The sequence below is a fragment of the Mytilus edulis genome, chromosome 8 (assembly GCF_963676685.1).
Source record: "Mytilus edulis chromosome 8, xbMytEdul2.2, whole genome shotgun sequence".
NCBI lineage: Eukaryota > Metazoa > Mollusca > Bivalvia > Mytilida > Mytilidae > Mytilus > Mytilus edulis.
The window spans coordinates 81,447,143-81,473,660 of NC_092351.1; the positions used below are offsets into that span (position 1 = coordinate 81,447,143).

Below are 26,518 nucleotides of genomic sequence, written 5' to 3' on the forward strand. Positions count from 1 at the left end.
TGGTTGAGACTATCCAAAATATCATCTAACACACATTTCCCTCTGGGCATTGTATCCCCTTTTGACATGTCGGGACTACACCATGCGACGTTTCGCTCGGTTTTTGACACACTTTTGTCATAATGGCCAATCAGCTCATGATGGATACAGTTACATAAATAATTATATTATGAGGACGTCTGAACCAGTCACTACTCTACGACAGATTTTAGACATCAGATCACCAGTGATGGTAATACAAGGCTGAATACACATTTTTTTATATACATCATTGTCGTAATACCAAACCAGATGTACCGGATCGTCTAGAATAGACGATACTACGCAGATAAGGACAATTAATATAATAATAACTAATAAAATATATAAATTCATATTATCTATATTTCTAGTGTACTTTGAAAGTTACATGTAAAATTCCGCTGATTCGATCATATTTAACATATTGATGACTAAGTAAGAAAGATGTTACTCGTACATCATCAAGAACTTCATAACTTGAAAAATCAATTATATTAATAATGGAAAACAAGGACTGTCACTATTCATTTTTGCATAATTAGCTAGTATCGCCAAAGTATCTTTAATTTGCTTTTATAACTGAATATGATATCAGAGTACCTTATCAATACGATAATAACATAACATACAAATAAATAATGAAAACCATACTCTACACATGTATCAGATATTTTTTAGAAATGGTTAAATGTATTAAACAAATGATTACAACTTTTGTGAACCAACTGTCATATCAATGATGGAGTACGTTATTCTGTCTCACTGTTTTTCTCATATTAATAGTTTAATCACTATATTTGATTGGTTGAGACTATCCAAAATATCATCTAACACACATTTCCCTCTGAGCATTGTATCCCCTTTTGACATGTCGGGACTACACCATGCGACGTTTCGCTCGGTTAATGTACATACCGTTTAAAAGTGTTTTTGATAGCGATAGCAAACAACATTATCAAGTTGAAATTAATATCAGACGTTAAACATGTTAAAACAAACGGGGAAGTATAATTAACTTATGATAAGTACTGTTAATCAATGTGTGAGTCGTGTTAAGTGATAAAAACAAACGGATAAAATAGTATATGCACACTCACATATTATGTTTTAAGGGAGTAAACGAAACATAGGCAGTAAAATGAAGCATTAATTTCCTTTGGATTCTGGAGATATGAAGATTTGTCATCTCGAAAAATTATGTTTCCCTCGGACACAGCCGTCGTGAAATATGAATATTATTTGGAGAACAAATCTTCATATTTTAAGCGCGGGAAGTTCATGTATAATATTGACCAAGAAAGTACGGAACATAGCATCATACAACTTTGGCACATTTGTACTTAACTTACAGAACTCTGTACTTAATTATCCCGCCATTTTGTTATTGTTCTATAATTTTTTTGTGTATTCTTTTCTTTCATGTTTGACTTTATACCTTTATGTGTTTCCTTGATACATACGACGTGGCTCTGTATTTATACATCCCATCATTATGTTACTGTTTTATGATAAGTTTTCAATTCTTGCTTCTCACTTTTGCTGATGTTTTCTTATCGATATGCCTTTTTGTGTTTCTTTGATACACATGGCGTGACTCTGTACCTTTACACCCTGTCATTATGATATTGTTCAATGGTAAACATCTGTATTCCTGTCTTTCATTTCTGCTGATGTGTTTTGTACATATGTCTCTTTGTTATTCTTTGAAACATAAATTATTTTATAACTATTAATAGTGATAAAAGTTATAACATAATGTTGACTGCTTTATCCCTATGATCACCTATTATGTCTATTTGTTTTGTTCACGACAAAGTGTTGCCAACATAAGAGCAATGTAATTTCTAAAATCATTAAATAGATTCTGAGGAAAGATGTTCTTATACAGTGTGTAAGAAGATATTAAGTGATGTTGATGGTCCATTTGATTGTATTGCAAGTTTTCAGCTGTTTTTACAACTCTACCACACAATCTTATCAAACGAAAAGTTTTATTATTTAATTACATAATCTTTTGGTAAGGGACGACATTAAAAGTTCAATGTAGGATAAGAAAAAAACTTAATTTATATAGCATGTCAAATGTGTACGGGTTGACAATTTAGTCTAAGATGCATGATTTTAGTCAAGCCTGTGATTTTTGTCGCAGAGCACTCAACATAGAGATAGTCATCTGGCGGGCGGATTTGGCTAACTTTAAAGCTTTATAGTATAGAAGTGGAAGACCTGTATTTTGCATACAATGCATATATATGCTTAAGTTTACGAAGTTGACATTGTCATTTATCTGCTGTTCAGAGTTCAGAGACTACTTAAACGAAAAGTTGATACGTTTTTGTAATATAAACATATTTTATATTATGAGTTATAGGACAACTACAAATGTATATTTGGCATGTGCATTCCTTACAAGGTCTTCGTGCCCGCCAGACAGTGTTCACTTGACATCGCCCTGATTTCGTTGATCAGTGAACACTGTTAGACGTTTTAATGGTCAACTCCATATTACAGATATTATAAACAAAAGGTTTAGTTTATTTAGTGTATGGTATGATGGTAAGGTGTAAATGTCTACCGGGCAGGAGTTATCTGACCATAACCTTATGTTCAAGGTTCAATTGTCGAAGTTAAGTTTTGAGTTTTAATCTTTTTCTTATACTGTATGCATTATAAAGTCTGCTATATTTGGTGTAGGGACATATTTTATGATTTCCATGTTAGTCGAGCATGTTTTATTTGACTTTTATCTCATTTTCACAGTTCATTTCTCAGTGTTAAGTTTGTGTGTGTTTGTTTAAACTATAGAATAAGCAATAGGTCAGCTATATTTTTATATGGATGGAATTTAAGCTGAACATATCTGTCTGTCAAAGCTCATCTGACTCTGACCTCATTTTCAAGGTTTATTTGTCAATTTTAGTTTTCTTTGTTAAATATGTTTCGTAGAAACTATATGCCATATGTCAACCCTATTAAGTGCAATTAATGTGTGTAAGGTGTACATGTTTTTTTTTCTTGTTTGGTTGTTAGTAAATAAACTAAAATAACCTAGATACCAGGACTAAATTTTGTATATACGCCAGACGCGCGTTTCGTCTACAAAAGACTCATCAGTGACGCTCGAATAAAAACAAAGTTAAAAAGGACAAGTAAAGTACGAAGTTGAAGAGCATTGAGGACCAAAATTCCTAAACGTTTTGTCAAATCCAGAGTAGGTAATCTATGCCTGAGGTAGAAAAGTCTAAGTATTTCAAAAATTCGAAATTTTGTAAACAGATAATTTATAAATATAACTATATCAATGATAATTCATATGTCAGCACAAAAAGTGGACCATGGCCTCATTTTGTCTGGATCATGTTTAGTCTATATTATAGTCGTAGTAAAGCTTTATATTAAAAGGACTAGCAATACCATATCAATTGCTAGTAAAGGAGACAAGATATTGTAGCGTGTGCAATCTTGTTTTGTTAGTTTTTGGCATTGCGCTAGTTGTTAGTTACTGAGAGTACTCTCAAATCTGTTCTTAGTGTATTTTATGCGGTTCGGATGTTAAAGTTCCTGTCCACGTCTACGTTTCGTGTTGTTAGATGTATTTCTATTTGTATTCATTTGATGGTTTTTGTAATGGTGTACTGTTGCACTAATGTCATAGGGGGAGATTGGTACATTTAAACTAGTTTAAGCCTGTCACATTTTGTATGAGCCCGTCTATAACACTTAGTTTAGTGGTTGAAAGGGTCATAGGCAAGACAAAGGGTTAGAATCATGATAACATGTTTACTCCCGCTTCATTTTGTATGTGCCTGTCCAAATTCTGGACTATGTAAATAGTTATCAACGGTACCAGGATTATAATTTAGTACGCCAAATTATGGTTGTCGTTTGTTGATGTATTACACATTTATTTCGTTCATTATTTTGTACATAAATCTAGCAGTTAATTTTTCTCGTTTGGATGGTTTAACATTTGTCATTTTAAGGTCTTTTATAGCTGACTATGTAGTTTGGATTTTGCGCATTTTTCGAGGCCACACTGCACCTATAACTAATACTATTTTGTGTCATTTTCTCTCTTGGTCAGGGTTGTCTCATGGCAATCCTACTTTTTTAATTTATGTATAACTTTGCTGATTTAATAACAATATCGATCAAGACATGAAAAATATTTAAGTAACAGTTAAAGCAAGTAACACGTTTAAGAATATTTGCTGATTCAGTAAATATTAAGACAGACAATCAACATATGTTACTAATCGATGATATAAACCACGCAGAAAATTCACCAATCCCTTTATTTTAACTTGCTATTTAAGTAGCCACTTTATTAAAAATTTTATCTTTCTATCAGTAGGTCTTCTATTACACATTGTGGTAAGTTTTTCAATATTTTTATACAAACAGTATTCTTGTTATCTGAATATGTTCAATAAAATAAAAAGGGTATTACAGTGAATAATGGCTAAACCGAACCCTGTATAAATCGAAAACCTGAAAAAACCCATGTTTTAAACACCAACGGTGTGTGTTTCTGAATCTGATAAAACAGAACATCGGCCAAAACCAAACGAATTCTTAAGCTCAGAAGAAGTTCGGTTTAGAAGGCTTTACTCTAACAGAGTATTCCATTAGATAAAGTTAAGCTCAGTCAAATATGCAAGTAATTTAATTAAAATATAAAAATCTTACTTTACTTAAACAATTTACCAAAAGTTGCTTATTCGTTAAATTTTATGTAATCTTTTTACCTGACATTAGTCTATTTGTTGTTTCCATCGTCTGATCATGATAGACTGATGTCTTTTGTCGAATAACACCCTTTTTATACTCTCTATATAATAATCATACAGTACACTATTATTATTCAAATCAAACAAACAACAAACTTAATTAATAGGCAGAAATAATTTTAGAGTTTGACAAGACACACAGACATTCGAACACCGAACAGACTAAAATACAAACCTTGCTAGCGATGAAAAATCATTGTAAAGTCACAAGTCATATTTAAGTGTACTGAAATTTGAAATCAGCTACGTTAGCCATACGACATTATTTTTTACAGCCTAGTAACAAATATATATTATGAATTAGTTAGTCCATTGTCAAGCACTAATCGGGTTCTGTTACATTTCTGTTATAGAATAACTTCTTTGAAATATTGTATGTTGATATTCCACAACACATTCTTTTCTTGGCATTACGATATTAGGAACTAGTAATTAAATTTTATCTTACAATACGTCATACCAAATTTGTAAATGTTCGGATGTTTTCTTACCCCTGAACTAGACTGATCCTGTTGAATTTCTAACACGTTTTTGCTAAATAAAACTGTAATCCTTATAAACAACTATGACACTTAAAATTGAAAATCACAAAGAACAAAATTTAAAACCAAACAAATCAATACGAATCCCTAACAAAAATAATTAAAAAACAATTGTTTGACAGTCCGATTACCCACTTCCAATTTTAACTCATAAAAAGTGAACTACAGTGGTATTGGTAGTTAATGCTCGTTATCAATATATTTTTAAAGCAAAACTAAAATCCACTGCAATGCTTACACGTCAATGTGCTTTCATACATCACCCAAACCCTTATATTGGTAAGTTAGGACTTTGGTTTAAAAACTGTTACAAGTTTTTGGAACTTCAAATCGGCAATCAAAATATAACATTTAATACATACATGCTCACTTCGCTAACTTCAGGTTTACGGTTCTTTCTAAATTATGCCATATTTGTAGACGAAACGCGCATCCGGCGCAAATATAAATTTCAATCCTGTATCGATAATGAGTTTATTTCTAAATAACTTGGAATATAAATTCATATAGACGAGTTTTCATTTCAGAATTATGATGAAGAATTGTTGTTTGATTGTTTTCATCTTTTGCACAATTGATGTGTCAAATGGCGGCAGTAAGTATCCTGTATCTTTAAAACGCTGTAGTGAAGATTAAAGATTAGGCTGCCTGACTCTCTCATAACATAAAAAGTACGATACTTTCACTCTGATCAAACGTTCTACATTCGGTAGCCAAAATGAGACAGACAGAGTTAAAACCTTTTTATGTCACAGATATTCAATCATGTTAATGAAATTATCTACAATTTGTTTTTATAGTAATTTGGGGATACACACCTTCAGTTTACAACGATAATATTAATACTTTCGTCGAGCTACAGAGCTGTACAAAACTGTTCAACACTACTTCCCTAGGTTAACCTAAGAACAATAACAAAAAAAACCTGTTTTTAAGAAGAACATGTTTTAAATCTTCTAAGCAGAGTTACGAGCATCTCGAGCAAATTCCGAAAATTTTATTCATGAGAAATCATACTGCAACAACAATATATATATATAGACCTTTTCTTAAAATTAACAAAATTCTTCATTGTGTCCTATATTCAACATGGTTGAGCAAATCAATTTGAGAAATAAACTATGACTTTATATCTATATTCTGATTATGTAATGTTAATGTATATATATATCAAAGTAAATCATGCTATATTGTATCGGAGTACTGTACTATTCAGTTCTTTCTGGGATATGCCTCGCCTCCAATGGTACCTGTGGAAAGAAAGGTGTTCCATGTAATGAGACATTCGGGTCTGAATGGACGTACAACGGAAAATGCTGCAATGGCAAACCATGTTGCAAACGTAAGTAGACACATAAAGCAGGCAGTAGTGTTTGTCACTGTTGATCAAATCGAATGAATGCAAAGGAATTTCATAGACATAGATAGTTATATTTGGACAAAAAAAAGAAACATGGAACAGTTTTCATTCCTTTTTTGAAATATTTTTCGCTCAACAACGACGATGATGGCGTTTTGTACAACCAACAAAGACAAAACATTAAAGTATGTCATGTTTGTACTTAAAATATCACATTTGCAATATTCTAGTCAAAAAAAGCAATTAATTAAAGTTGTTTCAGCTGCCATTTTGTCCTTGAAGATTTCGTAATGTTTCAGATTTTGATACTGGATGTCTCATCTACTCACTACTTAAATAAACAAATTGAAAGTAGGCACTCACTCCACTAGTATGTCAGTAGAATATTATAAATATATTGGAATGTATTGTGTAAAGAGCAAATGTATAAACGTCATTGCCTATACCAAGACAGGTGTACGACAGTTGTAATCATTTCATTTGATGTGTTTGGGCTTTTGATTTAGCCATTTGGCTTTTTCTGTAGACTTTTCCTCGGAGTTCAGTATTTTTGTGATTTTTTTTTAATTAGAAGACACATCTCCTTTAAAACTCTTTTAGTTTATCACATAGAACTTGCATTCTTCTGTATAATTTGATTATTTACTTATATAATGTGTACCCTTATTGTAATGAGGTTTTAATTTTAATTGTTATATTTTTAAAAAATATCTTTATAGAAAAAAGCATAACACATTGTTTCTATCTTTGCAATAAATGATTTTTTGTACACCAACATTAAGAACGGTTTTAATTATTGTTTCTTTTTAATTTTGTACAAATGCAAGAAGAAATAACCCGTCCAAAATCAAAATAATAGATTCCATTTGTTTCCTTTTGTGAAATCAAGTTTAAAAATATCGTTATCACTCATTTCTAAATCAGCATAAAGGTCAAAAGGAAACAACTGTATTTCTTCGCTGGAATTCGCTATGTGCCTTGATTGCAATATGCAAAATTAAAAAGAACATCACAATTAAGGTATTCTGTTTCTTTACAAATTATTTTAACGACAAAAGAGTATTCCACTGCAATAATTGTACCCTTTAAAAACTTAAACTTTACACATAAATCTGATATTTACTTGCAACGTAAGTTTTGCCCTTCCGTCTTTCTTTCCTCTCTGTTTTTCTTTTGTTCTTATATTCATTTTATTTATTTAAATCTCATTTGTGGGGCTTCTGTTTCATAAACAGATGTGAACAAAAAAATGTCTATGCATTAATTGCACAACAAGCTTGTCTGTTGTGGAGAGTGGTTTTATTGCCAATCATTCCAAAGAAATACCTGTATATTCTGTATTTCAATATCCCTATATTATGTTTGTTTCATTCAAAATTTCAAAATGAAGGAATATATTTTCCACATGCAAAGCTTTGATTCTTTGTCCAGCTTTGGCTATATGTTTGTATCCGTTTTTTGGTTGATAGCTCTTCATGTCTTTAATTAGCATTCGATTTTCAAATATTTTGGCCTCGAGCATCACTAACGAGACATTGATTGTCGAAATGCGCATCTGGTGCAGACATTTGGTATCATTTATGTTTAAATGACGTTCTGCAACATTTGATCAAAGTGATTCATTCATTACGTTATTATAATTACGCCATCGCTTCATCTGTTTATGTTTTAATTGCGATTACGGATCAAATTTAACCAAATTGATTTTTAGTGTTAAAAGCGCCATGTGTTCCGGAAACTTGTCCAATGGGGTTCAAGCTATTAGCAAACCAGGCAAATAGTGCTGATTGTTATTTCTATGGTCGTCATAGTACTGAATCGTGGGAGAAAGCCAAGGTGAGTATGTTAATTAATCACTATTAATCTGTAGGAAGAAAATAAGATTACTTCAGATATTTTTTATGTATTTATCAAGTGACATTACAGAATTCTTTATCACTGACTTAAGTAATTTACTACGTTATCATTACATTATAAGCGTAATGAAAGATTACCCAAGATTGCACCGATTGTATATTTGATTTTACTTCTTTTGGCTGTTCGTTATTACCTGAGTGCCAGGATATCCTATCAAAGTGGGAACCTGACGAAAAATTATAAACCGGGAGTTCAAAGTTGGTATTATGATAATAGACTACTGCTGTCACGATATGGGAGACATAAGTATATGAAAAAACCAGTCTGTTTACCAAAACAAAAAAAAACCAGTCTATTAACCAAAACAAAAAAAATCAAAATAACATGTATAAAGTATATGTTAAAACGATAACAATACTTACAGGGCTAATACGATGACTAGTATTGACACTCTAAGAACATTTTTCTGCAAAAAAACATATTATCTACTGTATATTCGTTTATGTTCGTGGTTACCAATTTTCGTGGATTAAGGAAAACTTGCATGTTGGTGGATACTTAATTTCGTGTTTTTTTCTAAAGTCATCATGAAGCCTATAAAACATTTGTTATTGGTTGAATATTTAATTTTGTGGTTTATCTTTACCCACTAAATCAACGAAACTTGGTATCAACAAATATTAATGAATCAACTAAGAACAAACAAATTTAGTGACCGAAATGTAAAAATAAAATGAATGTTATCTTACTAAATTTCAGTTGATTTGTGCCAGTACACCAGGTGCCTATCTGTGGAGACCGAACACTATACAAGAAGCCAATATTGTTAGAGATCAAATCTGTAAGTTGAGAATATAACATTAATTCTGTGTGAATGAAGTTATTCAGTAATTACGTATTACAAAAATCAACAAATCAATAAAATTCGTGTGAACGAACTTAATCCGTTATAATCCATTATAACGTATTTGAAAAAATATGACAACGAGTATAATCTGTTATTTAGATATACGAAAGACTGTTATAACTAGTCCCACAATATTGTGATGACAAATTTTAGGTGTGATAACAATTTTTCCACTTCGTAATAACGATTTTAATTCGTGATTTTGACTTTATCGAAAAACTAGGGAAGTTTTTATAATGCAGAAGCGTTAGGGAAAAAAGACCTTTACAGAACAGCAAATTCACCTAAAGTTGCCTTTGCCTGATTAAATATTAGCTACTGTGGTTCAATTATTTTCGTGGGGACCAATTTTCATGGATTAAGTTAAACGTACATTTTCGTGAATATTTTATTTCGTGGTTTTGATGGAATATGCATACACGTTTATAGGAAATATGTAATTCGTTGAACTTTTAATTCCATGGTTTCACCTTTACACACGTTATCCACGATAATTGGGATTCAACGAATAATTATGAATCCACAGTATTTCATTTGTTCAATTTTAAGTCTTCATATCAATGAAGCAAATGTAAATAGAAAATAGAAAATGTGGTATGATTGCCAATGAGACAATTCTCCAAAAAGAGACCAAATGACACATAAATTAATAATATAGGTCACCATACGGCCTTCAACAATGATAAAAGCCCCCGAAACGACAAATGTAAGAAAGGTATTAAATATTTGATATATGCTACCTACTTTTGCCTAAATTTACCATTATCATTAGGAATGAGGAACTATCAATTATCAATAGTTCAATATTAGAGGAGTGTGTTTACCAAATGAACATACACATACACAAACTATACTAAACAATCTGATTGAGTTGAAGCCCTTGTGAAATAAAAAAATCAGTTGATTTTATGATAACACATTTAACATGTTCATCTGTTTTGTTTCTATCAGCTGTTTAATGTTTGCCTTGTGTTTTAAATTTTTGATAATTTAACCTCGATCATGACCATTTGGTGCAGAAAACATTGTATCGTGCAAATAATAAATCGTATCATACAAGAACATAAATTCTCACATCATGTGAACAATTTTCATTATTTTCGCAGTACTTTAGTATTTAAAAAATTGCATCACACGTTCTTAAAAACATAGTTCACAGTACAAATAGTTTGAAATTCTACAAGAGTTGACTTAATAATAGAACTTGCAAAAGATAAGGCAACTTCTTTAATTGAAATTGAGTTTTATTTTGTTAAATATATATGTATGTGTATCTGTCTAAGTCGTTGAATTATAGTAATTTCATTCCCCGATTTCTTTCCCTTACAAAACCCATTTTGTACCATGATTATTTCGTACGATGACCAGTTCATACCTCAACGAATATTTATATGTAAATCATTTTGTACCTTTTGGAAGATTTATACGAATGAAATTTTATAATTCTTTGAATATTTATATGCAAACCATTTCGTGTTTCACGAAAGAGACTTATGTTTGCTATTTCATACGCAATGGAATATATCTATGTTTACCATTTCTTGCCAAGTACAGATTTATATGTGTGCCATTTCGTACAGGACGGAAGATATGTATGACAATGGTCGTATAAGGTGCAAATCATTTTTCAAACATATATATTCATGGCTTTCTTCTTTGATTAATATCTCATTTCACTGTATTTCATGATATTGTTCACGATAAAGCTGTTGAAAACTATAAAAATTGTTCAAAAAAAAAAATCCTTTGTTAATTAACCTCATTTTCAAAAAATATTCATAAAAAATGTAAATTGGTTAAGGATAACCCCTTCAAACAAAACAAAGTACATAAACAAATATCCAAGTTTCTATGTATTGCCTAATTCAACGAATTATAGCTCTTTTTATTGTAAGGTACATTGTTATATTCATGATATTGATTAATAAAAAATCCACTTTCTGGCTCTAATAAATTCTTACTCAAGAAAAGAATTTATCTTTGATTATGTAGATTAGGTTCGTTGTATTTTAGTATCGAAGCGATTTTAGAAACATATATGTAACTTAGTCAATGTTACAAAAACCGTTTCATTTGATATGTTTATTTTATATTTATATTTTCCATATTTACAAAACTAACTTTTATTACGAAAAACATTTTTTTTTAAATCTGTTCCTATATGGTTACGCATCATAACAGTTTACATCGTTGTAACTTATGTGTGTTGTTCCCTTCAACCTCAACAGTATTAATTTATCTTGTTTCTTTGAAAAATTCCAGTCAGGAATATGAGAGTTGTTTCCCATCAGTTTCGCTAAGTATTAATTTTATTAAGTTTTAAGGACGTTTTTAAAATATTTCATTGGAGTTGGTATTTATGTTCATACTTTATTTTTATTCTACTGATTTTCAATTTTACATTTAATTCTTTTTACAGTCCGTGAACATTCTGTATGGACTGGTGCAAATGATAGAGACAAGGATGGGAACTATATATTTGACATAGAAAATAGTCCATTTTCATCTCTCCCATTTGGATCAGGTAAATTTGACGTACTTAATATAATTCATTTACAGTTTAAAGTTTATATACCATACGTCAATGAGACAGTAAACAAACAACACAAAAAAAGCGTCAGAAGAACAGTACTTGGAACAAACAATAAATGTATAAAAAAAAAGTTAGAACAAAATCAATAGACTAATCAGCACTTTTACATTAGGTACTATATAACAGAAAAAAACAATAAAAATATTTTTTACGAATTGGACTAAAGAACGGGTATTTACTTACATTTAAAACCCGTCGGTGGCCACTATTTGAGCAGAATTTTTTTACACTTCCAGAGCACCTGATATCACTTCTATTTTTTATATGTTGTATTTCGTATACTGCTGATTTCTTTTAGTTAAATTTCGTTTTTTTCCCATGGCGTTGTCAATAGATATAAGAAGATGTGGTATGAGTGCCAATGATACAACTCTCCATCAAAGTCTCAAAATGTGTTAAAGTAAATCATTATAGGTCAAAGTACGGTCTTCAACACGGAGCCTTTGCTCACACCGAACAGCAAGCAATAAAGTTTGTTTTCGACTAATGGGTATGCAATTCGATCGCTTTTGTATATTTCGCATGTTTTTTAATACAATCTAAAAATGATTTAACTCTAAAAATGGTATCGAAGAAGACAATTTTTAAGACTAGTGCAAACAATTGCAGCATTTACACTGATGTCCATATAGTTCAATATATCGATGTGTCGCTTTAAAATACACTATCTCGTAATATAACCGTGGGCTCATTTAAAAATAAATTAAAAAAATATACCATAGACAAAAAGTAATTACTTTAAATTAGATGGGTACTGTTCAATGACATTACATTTCAGAATATGTTTTCAAATAAAAAATTTAAAAAAAATTCGAGGTAAATTATCGCTAACCAAATATTATCCTTTAATTTGCCGTTTCAGATTCTAATACTTCTTGGTAATATTTTCCAAAGTGTACACAAAGCGTCTTGATTGGTTAAAAACGTCATAAACAGTTGAAATTCAACCAATGACGTGACGTTATTTCCAAGAAAAATTATAACAATTATTCTTTTTATAATTCGGAAGATAGTTATCGGAGAAAGCATCGGGTTCAATGGCACTTGAAAAGATATCGGTGACTATTGTGGATAGAGATATTCTTTCATCAATTGTAGAAAAATATTCGAATATAACAGTGCCTCTAGACATTAAGGGACAACTTGTTTATGAGATTATGAAACAGCAGATACATGTAGATATTCCACAAGACGAGGCAGCGTATACATTGAAGCTGTATTCTTTTTTTACTTGATAGGAGGATTGACGAAATAAATATTTGGTTAATTTTTTCAGCCCATTTTCGTATTGATGCTGAGGCAGTGTATGTGGATATACAGTTTGACTATTTTCAAGAAACGTGGTCATGGACAAAACGGAATTCTAATCATCTTAATCGCTACCTATGCGAGTATCAACGAGTAAGTATACTCCTTCGTTTAGCCTTTAATTAGAAATATTATAAACCCTTCGAAATTTAATATATAACTACTAGTACAACATCATCATGAATCATGAAAACTTAAGGTTAGTCTCGCCTGGTATTCGGTAGTATGTCTTTTTGAGAAATAAAGTATTCATACTCGTATTCTTACAAGGGATTCTTGCCAAAAAAAAACTGGTTAAGAGCAAATTTCTGAAGCCGTACGTACGAGGGAAAAATGTTAACCTCGAAACCGGTATTTTTGGCAAATGCCCCTTGTTAGCATGATTTAATTGTTTAATTCTAACGAATGCTCTTTGTATCCATTTTGACCTCGGAATGTTTATTGTAATCAGGTATCCTATGAAAAGTCTAGCCGAGGTTTCAGAATTCGCGTTATCTTAAGACATGGTACTTCCCATATGCCGTGGTAGTTGCTAGCCAATACTTCAGCAAATGGAAGTCCCTTGTTAAAAATACACCAACAAAGAAAAGAATATTTCAATATATAGGAAATTGGTGAAAAATATCATATTTCTCATCAAATCAAAATACAGCATTACTACATAAGACAGAACTGTATGCAATAAAAGACTCATATCTTGAATTTGTTCTTGTACATTTGAACAAATATCTGAACCTCATTTGTATTGTAAACTCTGTGATAAATAATCCGATAACATGTAGTACAGTCAATGTCGAGTGTTGTTCATTAGTAACACCTTTGTACGAAAATGTCATCATTGCCCGACGCGGTTAATAATTGTGGATTGCGTACCAAACTCAAGAATATCTTTCTTGTCTTGTATTGGCTTTAGTGTATCATTTTTTTTAAATTGATAAAGGACATTGTAATCCTAAAGCAAACATATGCCTCTTAAATACATTGTCACTTTTAATTACCACTTTTTGGGCATATCGGGATGGCTAGATTTTTTTATTGGTAGAGGAAGCTGTAGTGCCAGAAGAAAACTACCGACCTTCGATAGAAAAAAACTGACAATTATAGTCAATTAAAATTGAAGTCAAGTGCACCCGCACGAGCCATGTTTGATTCACAACTTCGGTGTTGACTGGCTAGAGACTATAGTAGTTACTATTTATACACTCGACCACCGAGGCCTCACATGCGCAAAAGAAGAACGATTGTAAATGTAAAAAAAAATATGATTTAGAAAATTAACATTTTGGTTTATATTTATCATTGAATTTTATAATTTCTAACACATCGACTATCTTAAACTAACAATTGACCATCAATTTTCCCGTCACCTTTGAGAGAATATTGAGACAATAAAGCTGTTCCATTTAACATTTTACAATGTATAGATGCGAGTTTATCGCTGCATTGAAGACCCATTGGTGGACTTCGGCTGTTGTCTGCTGTATGGTGGGGTTGTTGTTTTCTTTTTGACACATTCCCCATTTCCATTCTCGATTTTATAGAAATTAACAAAAGTAAAAGAGCCAAATATACCAACTGTTGAAACATCATCACATCGAAGAAATCAAGAATATCAGTTTCACAGGTTTTACAGATTTCCAATTACATTCATATGACTTGAATGTGTGTAAATAAAGTAATGATGGTTTGTACATGATGCATAACAATTTAAATCAATACAATGTTCCGTATAACTATATCCCCACTTGAAGGAAACTGGGGGTATACTGTTTTACTTCTGTCTGTTCGTCCGACCATCCATCCATCCGACAGTCCGTCCATCGAATGGATATTTTTATTCGCATCTTTCTCAGAAACTACAATACTAGGATTTCTAAAATTTGATTTGAGGGTTTATATAAGTCAGCTATACCGTGTGATTGGCTTTAAGATTCATCCCTTAACAACTTCCTGTTTACCAAACACTTATATCATTTTACACATGGTAGCCAAATTGAAAATTGCCATCACGCTATTCTCAGGAACTACACTACAATGATTTCTGAAATTTGGTTTCAAGCTTTATTTAAGTCAGTTGTACTGTGGTGTGCGTTTTCAGTTTCATCACTTAACAACTTCCTGTTGAACGTATGTTTTTAGAGGACGGGTGTATCATTAGTGAGCAGTAGCGCAATTAATCACTTGTTGACAAATATTTTCTAACCTATACAAATATATACAAAAATGTAGCATGATATATTAATTTTTAATTCAGATAGTAGTCATTTTTTTTGTGTCTGTTAATTTATAATATTGTGTTTTTCAGAGAGTGTGTCCGTAGAGAGGATGTATGCCATTGCAGTACTTGATGCAATAAAATCTTTAAAGCATATATGTTTTTGTTTTAAAAATAAAAAAGAAAGAATAAAACAATGCTTCACAAAGACTGTTTGAAGAACGCCCCCCCCCCCCCCCCCCCTAAAGAAATTACAAAATTAACAAAACAAAATGAATCAACTATGAGAGTGATCAGTTTCTTTTCTACTATTGCATTGGTTGGTATGGTCATGCCATGCATGCAGATATGAGTGTTTCAATAGTACGTCGACTTCAGCTTGATATTAAACACCTTGACTTAATTTAAATTGTCTCGTTTAATTTTCATAACATTTTGACAAAAATAAGAAAAAAATTCAAAAAGCTTGATTGTTATCAAAGGCACCAGACTTTAATACGCTAAACACGCGTTTCGTCTACATGAGACTCATCAGTGATGTTCAGATCAAAATAGTAAAAAGCCAAACAAGTAAAAAGTTGAGGAGCATTGAGGACCCAAAATTCCAAAACGTTATGCCAAATGCTAAGGTAATCTATGCCTGGGATTAGAAAATCCTTAGTAGTTCGAAAAGTTCATAATTTTGTAAACAGAAAATTTATAAAATGACAATATAATTGATATTCATGTCAACACCGAAGTGCTGACTACTGAGCTGATGATACCCTCGGGGACGAAACGTTAACCAGTGAACCACGCAGTTTCTTGAGAAAAAAAATTCATTGGACATATAGCAGTTTCACAAACACTAAGTTTGATCACCGAGAACTTTTATCAATAGAATGTATATTAAATCGTTTTTATATTTTACATAGTCTCCCCGTAGTGTTATGTACCACCTCAATTGCAATTATTAAAATATAAACTTAAACAAAACCATTGATTCAAAAAGCTTCTTCATGAGCCTGTAATTCAGTGGTTGTGGTTTTTTATGTGTTACATATTTTTTTTTCGTTCATTTTTTTTTATATATATAAGGCCGTTAGTTTTCTCGTTTGAATTGTTTTACATTGTCTTATCGGGCCCTTTAATAGCTGACTATGTGGGCTTTGCTAATTGTTGAAGGCCGTATGGTGATCTATAGTTGTTAATGTCTGGGTCATTTTGGTCTGTTGTGGACAGTTGTCTCATTGGCAATCATACCACATCTTCCTTTTTTATATCTTTATAGGCAACATACTAAGGAAAAATGAAAATAGAAACTTTCGGAAATTAAAAGACAGATAACCCATACACGAGAGCCGCTGGAGTAATTTACACACAAAAGTACAGACAGCTAGAATTGCATTATTTTTCAAATAGGTATTGAAATTGTGTCATAAGTCTATTCAATTAGTTTATGTTCACTTGTGTTAAAAAAGAGGGACGAAAGATACCAAAGGGACAGTAAAACTCATAAATCAAAAACAAACTTGCAACGCCTACCTAAAAATGAAAAAAACAAAAGGACAATCAATAGAACACATGACACAACATAGAAAACTAAAGAATAAGCAACACCAACCCCACCAAAAACTACGGGTGATCTCAGGTGCTCCGAAAGAGTATGTCTTTTGATTGAGTAAGGCCATCACAGTTGACATTTTGTAGTTTGTCTGTCGAGGTTGTGATGCAACACTATCGTTTAAGATAAGGGTCAATGTTGGTACCTATTAAAACATTTCAACCCACGGCACATCTGTTTGCACCTGTCCTAAGTCTGGAATCTGATTTTCAGTGGTTTATAAAGGCAAAAGTAGTATACCGATGTTCAAATAAGTGTTTCTCGTTCTCGTCTTTATATGAATTAATCCGTTGGTTTTCCCGTTTATAAAGTTTAACATTTGTCATTTTTCAGACCCTTTATACATTGTTATAGCTTGCTGTTTGGTTTTATGCACGACTCGAATGAAAAAAATCTGATCAACAAAATTGTAAAGTTCGACGGATGAGCTGTTGTCAGCAGTTGGTGTGTAAACATGTACGAACTTTTCAACTGGTTCTCTTTTAACTTATAATGAAATGTTACTGCAATGGACACGGATATGGATGACAATTTTCACAATGTGTAAGGATAGAATGAAAATAAAATGATAAAAAAGACTACAGTGGTATACCGCTGTGCAAAAGTCATAAATCGTTTTGGTGAAAACTAATCCGGGTTACAAACTGAAACCGGAGGAAAATCAACTATAACATGTATAAGACAATAACAATCAAAACCAAGGAGTAAACAAAAACTCATAAAACCAAAAGACATTTAACTTAATACTTAAAAATTCCAAAGATCTTTTATGGTACATACACTCTAACTCTCCTTCATCTTGTAACAGTATTAAAACATTTGACTTTTCTACTCTTTACACAAGTATTCCACATTCCAAACTAAAAGACAAATTGAAAGAGTTGGTATTGTTTTGCTTCATAAAAAAGAAAGGCCAACGTAGATGCAAGTATCTTTGTCTCAGGGAGGGATAAATCTTACTTTGAAAAGGATCACTCTGATTAAAACAAAAAATTTTCAGAAACTGATTTTATCAAGATGCTTGTTTTTTTTGATTGACAACATATTTGTTACGTTCGGAAAACGTATTTTTCAACAGACTGTCGGCATTCCAATGGGAACAAATTGTGCCCCTCTACTTGCCGACTTGTTTCTTTATTATTATGCGGCTGACTTCATGCAGGAACTTCTTGGAAAGAAAGACAAGAAGTTAGCGATATCCTTTAACTCTACTTTTCGCTATATAGATGATGTCCTTCACTAAATAATTCAAAATTTGGTGACTATGTAAAATGCATCTATCCCATCGAACAAGAGATAAAGGATACTACAGATACAGTAAAGCCGGCCTCATATCTTGACTTACATCTAGAAATTGACAATGAGGGTCAGTTGAAAACAAAACTTTACGACAAAAGAGATGATTTCAGCTTTCCAATTATGTACTTTCCATTTCTAAGTAGCAACCTTCCAGCAGAACCAGCATATGGGGTATATATCTCCCAATTAATACGATATTCCCGTGCTTGCATTTTCTATCATGATTTTCTTGATAGAGGGTTGCTGCTCACAAGGAAGCTATTAAACAAGCTTTCCAAATGGTGAAGTTGAAATCATCCCTTCGTAAATTTTACGGACGCCATCACGAGTTGGTTGACCGTTATGGAATAACGGTTTCACGAATGATATCGGATATGTTCCTTACGTCGTCACTACAATCATCTTCCCTTTCATGAATATGACCTACTGAATTAGACTATTTACCAGATTTTTTATCACATAAGCAACACGACGGGTGCCGCATGTGGAGAAAGATCTGGTTACCCTTCCGGAGCACTTGAGATCACCCCTAGTTTTTTGTGGGTTTCGTGTTGTTTTTGCTTTAGTTTTCTATGTTGTGTCATGTGTACTATTATTTGTCTGTTTGTCTTTTTCATTTTTAGCCATGGCGTTTTCAGTTTATTTTCGACTTATGAGTTTGACTGTCCCTTTTGTATCTTTCGTCCCTCTTTTACATCATTAGTTATAAATAATAAATAAGAAAATACACGAACTCCACTTAGAACAGGGTGTGAAATCAGATGATCCAGAAGGGTAAGCATTTCCTGCACCGTATACGTCGTGTTATTTCTTTGTTAAGTTTGGTAAGGATGGAACGTTATAATGACCGAGGAAGAATATCATATATGAGTTCTGACACACAATTTTGTCATAATGGCCAATCAGCTGATGATGGCGACCGGAAATTCCTTGAGTGATGATCTTAATTTGAATGATTTATAGCCCTGTGTTAGCAACTGTTGAGAAAACAGTATTCCTCGTCCAACAAAATCAACGTACTTTGAGCTAGCTCTAGAGTAACGTATCAATTGAGACACATATACTCCATATGCCGGTGCCGCTTGGATGTTGCTACACAGATATGGAAAGTTGACTATTGGAAAATTAAAATCATCGCGTTTGTCAAAACTTTTGGTATTTAACCTACCATCAGTATTCATTTCGAGAAAAAAAGGTTTAAATATGAAGCAGATGTATCTGTGTCGGTAGTATCTTTAATTTCAAGTTCACTTGGACATATTAAATGTTAGTGAATATAATCATTAAGAGACAGTACATCATCAATATACCGAAAGGTGAAATTAAAAGACCATGCTAATTTCTTTTCTCCTTTCTGTACAAGCCCTTGTATAAATTCTGCTTCATAGGAATACAAAAACAAATCTTCAAGTAGAGGAGCGCAATTGGTACCCATATGGATTCTTAAGAAGAAAACATATAACGAAACAACAGAATCACTGAAGTACAACAACGACAAAACACTACAATACAACATACATCAATACGAACTATCAAATAACAACTGCCATATTTCTGACTTGGTATAGGACATTTTAAGAAAAAAGTGGGCTGAACCTGGATTTGTGGCTTGCAAAACCTCGTGATTTATGTCAATAATAATCAATCAATCAATATTCCTCGACAAAACCACGAAATTAAATATCCACAAACATTCAAGTTTTTCTTTATCCACGAAAATTGGTACCCACGAAAATAAATGAATCCACAGTATACCGAACGTGATATGAATAAGTGGTACCAATATATTTTTAATTGTGTTGGCCTATCCAGTGTGAAATACGAAATTGCGACTTTTTATTGGCTATTGATAAGGTCCATGATAACTCTCAAAATAAGGTACGGGCCAGCTTTTTGTTCTACATAAATTTTGACAAAAGATCTACATGTGGTTATGATTCCATTTTTTCTACTTTTGATTTAAATTTTACGAGAAATTATTTATCCTTCACATCAAAATCATGTCGATTTGTACATGTTGTATTTGTCAACACTTTTAATATTGCTCTACGGGAATATTTACTTAGGGCTAACAACATTGAGTCATATAACATCGTTTGGGTTCATTTCAAGATATTAATGCACTGTTGAACTTGAATAAAACAATGAAAAAAAGAAAAAAAAAATGCATTGAATTTTCATCTAGATGAGACAATCCACTTTGTTTATCTCCATATTCATAACCTGTTGGATACGATTTTCAAATATACTTTCAGATGTATAAACTTCGTGTTCCGATTCCGTATGGACAGAAACGAGATTACACGATTGCTTGCTTAAACATTCTTCGAACCAGAAAGGTTTCATCTGTACGTTCAACCTTTTATTTCAAGCAATAATAATCTTTCAAAGTTCTGTTCATTATTGGATTATCATTTGAACTGAAAGGACACGACCGTTTATCTTTTAAAAAATCATAAATATTTACATATGTTAAAAAATTCATATTTCTATCATTAACAAAATAAGTATCATAATATATACATAATTATCCTTTATATTCATATCATACATTACAATACAAATATGTTTATTATAGTGATATTGTGTATAACAAAAATATATACAATATTGAAATATCTTTATTAAGGTTCATCATAACCTTTTGGCTTACATGGTCATATTTACACCACACACTTTACTCTGAGTACAGACAAACCTATGAACCTGCAAAAGTTTTAAGGAATGGCAGGAACTAGATATATAAATTTTAAATACATTTTATGTTTTAGAAAATTAAAAACTTTACTAGATTTTGCTGTCCAGTTTTTTTCGTTCCCGTAGAAGGTGCCAAAATAAACTAAGTCATATTAGACATGTTGTGAGTAGTATTGATTTAAATGAACAATAGATGGACAATAAACATTTGTAGACAATAGGTGATTTAAACTGTGTAACTGAGTGGACCGTATCAAATGAAACTCGGGTGTTTGTTTATTTTGCTATCTTCTGCAGACTGGTAAACACTGGACATCAAAATCCAGGTAAGTTTTTAATTTTCTGAAACGTATACTACATATAACTTTTATATATGTAGTTCCTGCCATGCCTTAAAACTTTCCTAGATGTACCAGTTTGTCTGTACTCATAGTAAATTTTGAGGTGTAAACACGGCCATATTTTTCAATTCCTTATGATGAACCTTAAATTACATCCGGCCCAATGGACCTATTAGTCATAACATATTAATAAAGTCAGTTGCATTACTTTAATTTTAATATCCGAATAAAGCATCATTGCTTCCAATTTTGTCATGATTATTTATTTCGGGGTGAAAACTGTTTGTAAGCATTATTCCTTGGTATATAACCTAAACACTAACTAGTTGAATGACAAAATGAATGAAGTCTGACGCATTTTGAAAAGAAAACTTTCCGACATTTTGACCATTTCAAAACAACTAATGACGCACTATGTGTTACAATGTATGAAGGCAGGACAAATATAATCTCACAAATGCGAAAATTAAACGTTACGTACCATGATGTGCCATATTCCCATATTGAGAACACGAACCGCAACATAAATCTGCATTATGTCCCCAGTAACACATCTGTGTATCGCTCTGTGAGGCTATGTTTGTTTTGCACAAATCACTCTTGTCTCCATATTCACATCCTGTCAGAATAGTAAGTAATACACTAGTTCAGGGAAAAGTTAAAGGTGGCACTTGTGATTGTGTAACAGGGTAAGTATATGTACATTTCTGAATTTCATTTGTAATTAACAAGGAGAAGTTAAATTTACATCAAACAAGTTGTTTGTTTTTAAAACATCTTCCGTTTCATTACTTAAGAAGTTTGTTATAAAAAGGGGAAAAGGGGGGAGGGTTCAGATTATTTTTCTTTCCCATTCGTATTTTATTTTGTTTTTATTTTACAAATTCTATTTCAGTATTGAACCACAGCAATCTTTCATTTCATTTTGAAAGAAAATATTCGGTCTGGTCTGTTTGCTGCATAATTATATGTATTATTTATTCGTAAAAATTTCGTATCAAACGTAATATTTATCCCATTTTTTTCTGAGGCAAATAGATTATATTGCATTAAAAAGATAGAAAATTGAAATAGTATAAATCAGAATTTGTTCCGTTTGCCCTTTTTAAAAACGAAATTTCTACTCTATCTTACAGGAAAGGTGAGGCATGTAGTCACATCGCTGATTTACTATTTGCCATAGATGACTTTGTTTTAAAAGGCCTGAAAGAACTTACAGCTGAACAGACTGGCACTGAAAAGCTATGCACGTGGAACCGACAAGCAAGACGGAAGATTGAACCAAAAAAATACACGACATACGAATTGTGAAGTACGTAAATTTTTACTATTATGTATTTACTAAAATGTCATTGATGTGATAATCATCAGCTCCATATACGAATATGCATGTTACTTACCTATATTCCCTGATGTCTTTTTTTCTAGGTAGAGCAACATAACAAAACTTGTATGCAATATGATTAAAAAGAGATTTGGGATATACTTATAGATTATCGTTGGTCGTCTCAACGAGATTGATTTTCTCGCTTGAGCCGGGACGGCAAAAGCGAGAAAGTCAATCAAGTTGAGATGACCAATGATAATCTATTTATCGCTATTTTACCTATGACGAAGTTATCAATTTCATGATCTTTCATGTCAATTTCCTTAGCAACGCCTCGTGACTGCTTAGTTTCTAGCGATAATTTTCATCTCAAGCGAGTAGCATGATATGAAAAATTATCACAAAAAAAGATCAAAGGAAAAATGCACAAAATAGCGATAAATTAGTCCTATATATGGTATAAGCCTCTTGTAATTTCTATATCGTATGCAGTCAACGTTTTTATCGGGTTTTTTTTGTACTTTTAGAAATACATGTTATTATAAAGTTTAATTGGAGTCAGGTAATGTGGCACATTTTTGTATTTGAATATTTATATCTGATGTAACATATATATATTTAAATCGTCAGTTACATCCTGTGACATAATAAAGACAAATTACCAGCACAACATTCTTAACGTGTGAATTTAGATATAATGTATTGGGGTGGTGTCATTTAACAATTGACTGCTAAGGAAGTTAAATATTGCTACCTGTTGAGTTTATTAACATGCGGTCAACCAGATGTGTAATTAACGGCCACAGGTCGGCTTAATATGATTGATCTAAATTTGTACCTGCAAAGAAACATACCCGTTTTTTTCTTGGTGATATTAAAAAACAAAACACCAATAAAATGGAATTTGATAAAGAAAAAACATAATTGTGTATAATCAGCAAGTGTCTGATTATTTGATATATTTGTCTTTCATTATTTGTTTTTAGTCATTTTTTTGGCAAGTAATTATACATGTATATTTCAATATAAAGTTTTTTACATGTATGCATTTTCTATTTGTTCAGGCAGGAACATGGGAAAAGTCCAAAAGAGAGGGATACACTTGCTAGTCTAAATTTTGACCCCCGCCATCCTGCAGATAGACATTTAAATCAGGGAGCTTTAAAACAATTATGCGATGCACTTACTTCTGCAAACCATACATGTGGATTTATGAAATACCACAAGATTATCCTTACATATAAAATAGAACCTGAAAGTTTAGATCCTTTATATACTGTACGTAACTTCAATGATTTCACCTAACCTCTAAGCATTAAAGAGATTAGGGAAGCAGGCCTTTACTTTAAAAGCACTTTAAAATTAGACTAAAACGGCATTAATGAGTTGGAATCTAGTACCAGAAGTCAATCAAATTCCAGTGCATGGCACAGTGCAAGAAGATTTGGAATAACAGCATCCACTTTCCACAAAATAGGATTCAGACGAAAGAAAACAGACCCTACATGTCTCTTAAAGACTTTACTCTATAATGTTAGAAAACCAACAAAAGACATGCTTTTTGGCTTACAACAAGAGGAACCATCAATTACAAGATTTGTACAGGAATTGGAGAAAAGGGGAAAAATGGGATTAAATGTCCAAATGAGGGGTGTAATTTTACTTCCTGAAAAATGCTACCTAGGAGCATCAGTTGATGGAGTGGTGCAGAAGGACGGAGAGACTTATGTTCTTGAACTAAAAAATCCGCCCTCAACCTGGAAAATGAATTTGTTAGATGCAGCTAAAAAAACTTGCATGTCTGAAAATTGATGAGAACAATAAGGTTTACTTGAATTCTAAACATGAGTTTTTCACACAAATACAGGGACAAATGGCCGTCACCAGAATTGAAAAGTGTTACTTTGTTTTGTGCACAGAGAAAAATATTCATACAAAAGTAGTACAATTTGATGAACAATTTTGGAGTGATTTGCAGAAAAAGTTAATATTGTTTTATAATATTATTTTTCTGCCAGAAGTTGTATATCCATCTGTAAAATTTAGATTACCGCCACTTGACTTGAGCTTACATGAGCGAATGACATTAAAAATATTTCTTATATGCTATTTATACTTATTTTGTTTTTTAAGGGTGATTGACATAAAGGTGCGATTGATAGATTGATTTTTTCTTATATAACAGTGGCAAATATTTCATGCATATTCACGACAATATAAAACAAAATCCTTAACACTTGTTCTAACTTGAAATACACAAGGCCAACAGTTAAGTCCATGGTGAGCTTTGGTATTTGAATTTTGATGATGGGCCATTAATAGATTGCTATATGGGGTTTTGCTCGTTGTTGACACCCTGGCAATTTTTATAATTTACATCTATTGCAGGCCGTTTATTGACCTATAATGATTTAATTTGTACTCCTACTAATAAACATTGATCATGATTAAAATTTATCAGTTAAAGGGGAAACAGAACAAATCAAGATATTAACATTTTATTATTGGAGTCTAAAAATTTGTCAAGAATGAACAAGTGCGGAATATTTCATCTGCCACAATCTGCAGGCTTCATGGCATAGTCCCATCTAAGATGTGGCATGTCTTAATTCTCTGGATAGCCCTTTCAACATGAATGCGCACTTCAGCAATACGTCTTGTTACCTCTACTTGTTGGGCACTCAACTGGAAATTACCATTCCTGAACGGTGGAATGTCCAATGAAGCACCTTTTCTACTTAGTTCATCGGCAATTTCGAAACCTCTGTCAGCCATTACATTGTCATCTGGCTCTATATAGTCTAATATCCCACAATCATTAATTATGAATTTATCTGACGCAGCTCCTCCATATAAAGGTGCTATCCCTATTAAAGCTTTATATGTGTTCCGATGTTTATAACTTGACCATGTCTGTCTCTGGGCTTTCAATACAGATGGCTTTTGAATAAATATTTCCGTACAATCAAGAATAATTCTAGTGTTTGGAAATCTATTGAACGACTCTGGCATTAATGCTCTCACTTGCTCCATTGACGGATATGGAAAAAGATGATCAAGCTCTATACTCAGAAAACGAATCCATGTATTAAACATTTTTGAAAACTGTGCACAAGAAATTTTAAACCGACTTGCAATATCTTCTACCAAAGGTCCAAGTTTCAGTCTTACTAAAACAGCAAAAAGTTCATTTTCAATATTTAGTTTCCTACTTGGACCTTTTGTGAAATGACTTCTTCTTGTTGTGTCACACCCTTCCCAGTATGTCAATCTCTTTGCTTTGGGTTCAAAGTAGCTTAATAAGGCTTTGAATGTTATAATGTTAGGCAGTCCTGTGTAGAATAGTACATTCCCATCACTTATCAGCATATTTTCTGCACAAAATGTCTGTCTCTGCAATAAGTCATTCTCTTTTGTCAATACCTTCATTTTAGATTTCATTTCACTTAAAAGTCTAGATTGCTGTTTCATTTTTGTATCAGTTAAGTTAGTCACATGTCCAGAAAATGTATCAACCTGAATAGACTTAGTTGAACTTTAAGTTTCTGTCTAAATACTAGCAGTAACTGTACATGACGTATCTGGAATAGTTTGTGAGAAATTGTCAGTGTTTTCATTACATGTCTGTGATGAAGATTCTTTATAGTTGTCAACAGGG

At 32.1% G+C, this 26,518-nt stretch overlaps 2 protein-coding genes across 2 annotated transcripts; one reads left to right on the plus strand and one right to left on the minus strand.

Annotated features, from left to right (window-relative positions):
* The first annotated feature begins 4,330 nt into the window (after nt 1-4,330).
* On the plus strand, nt 4,331-15,747 carry LOC139487142 (uncharacterized). The gene is made up of 8 exons (XM_071272125.1): nt 4,331-4,395; nt 5,881-5,948; nt 6,570-6,695; nt 8,425-8,549; nt 9,330-9,411; nt 11,897-12,001; nt 13,347-13,471; nt 15,684-15,747. Exons 2-8 carry the CDS (start codon nt 5,885-5,887, stop codon nt 15,696-15,698), a joined length of 642 nt encoding a protein of 213 aa, XP_071128226.1. The 5' UTR covers nt 4,331-4,395; nt 5,881-5,884; the 3' UTR covers nt 15,699-15,747.
* Nucleotides 15,748-25,431: 9,684 nt separating this feature from the next.
* LOC139484428 (uncharacterized) lies at nt 25,432-26,331 on the minus strand. Its single transcript, XM_071268160.1, has one exon. It carries the CDS (start codon nt 26,329-26,331, stop codon nt 25,432-25,434), a length of 900 nt encoding a protein of 299 aa, XP_071124261.1.
* Between the last annotated feature and the right edge of the window lie 187 nt (nt 26,332-26,518).

Excerpts from the sequence above, each read along its gene's own strand:
- LOC139487142 (XM_071272125.1), top strand. The coding sequence starts at position 5,885 with ATGATGAAGAATTGTTGTTTGATTGTTTTCATCTTTTGCACAATTGAT. Across the intron at positions 8,550-9,329 it reads AATCGTGGGAGAAAGCCAAG|TTGATTTGTGCCAGTACACC; the intron begins GTGAGTATGTTA and ends ACTAAATTTCAG. Across the intron at positions 12,002-13,346 it reads ATCTCTCCCATTTGGATCAG|CCCATTTTCGTATTGATGCT; the intron begins GTAAATTTGACG and ends TAATTTTTTCAG.
- LOC139484428 (XM_071268160.1), bottom strand. The coding sequence starts at position 26,331 with ATGAAACAGCAATCTAGACTTTTAAGTGAAATGAAATCTAAAATGAAG.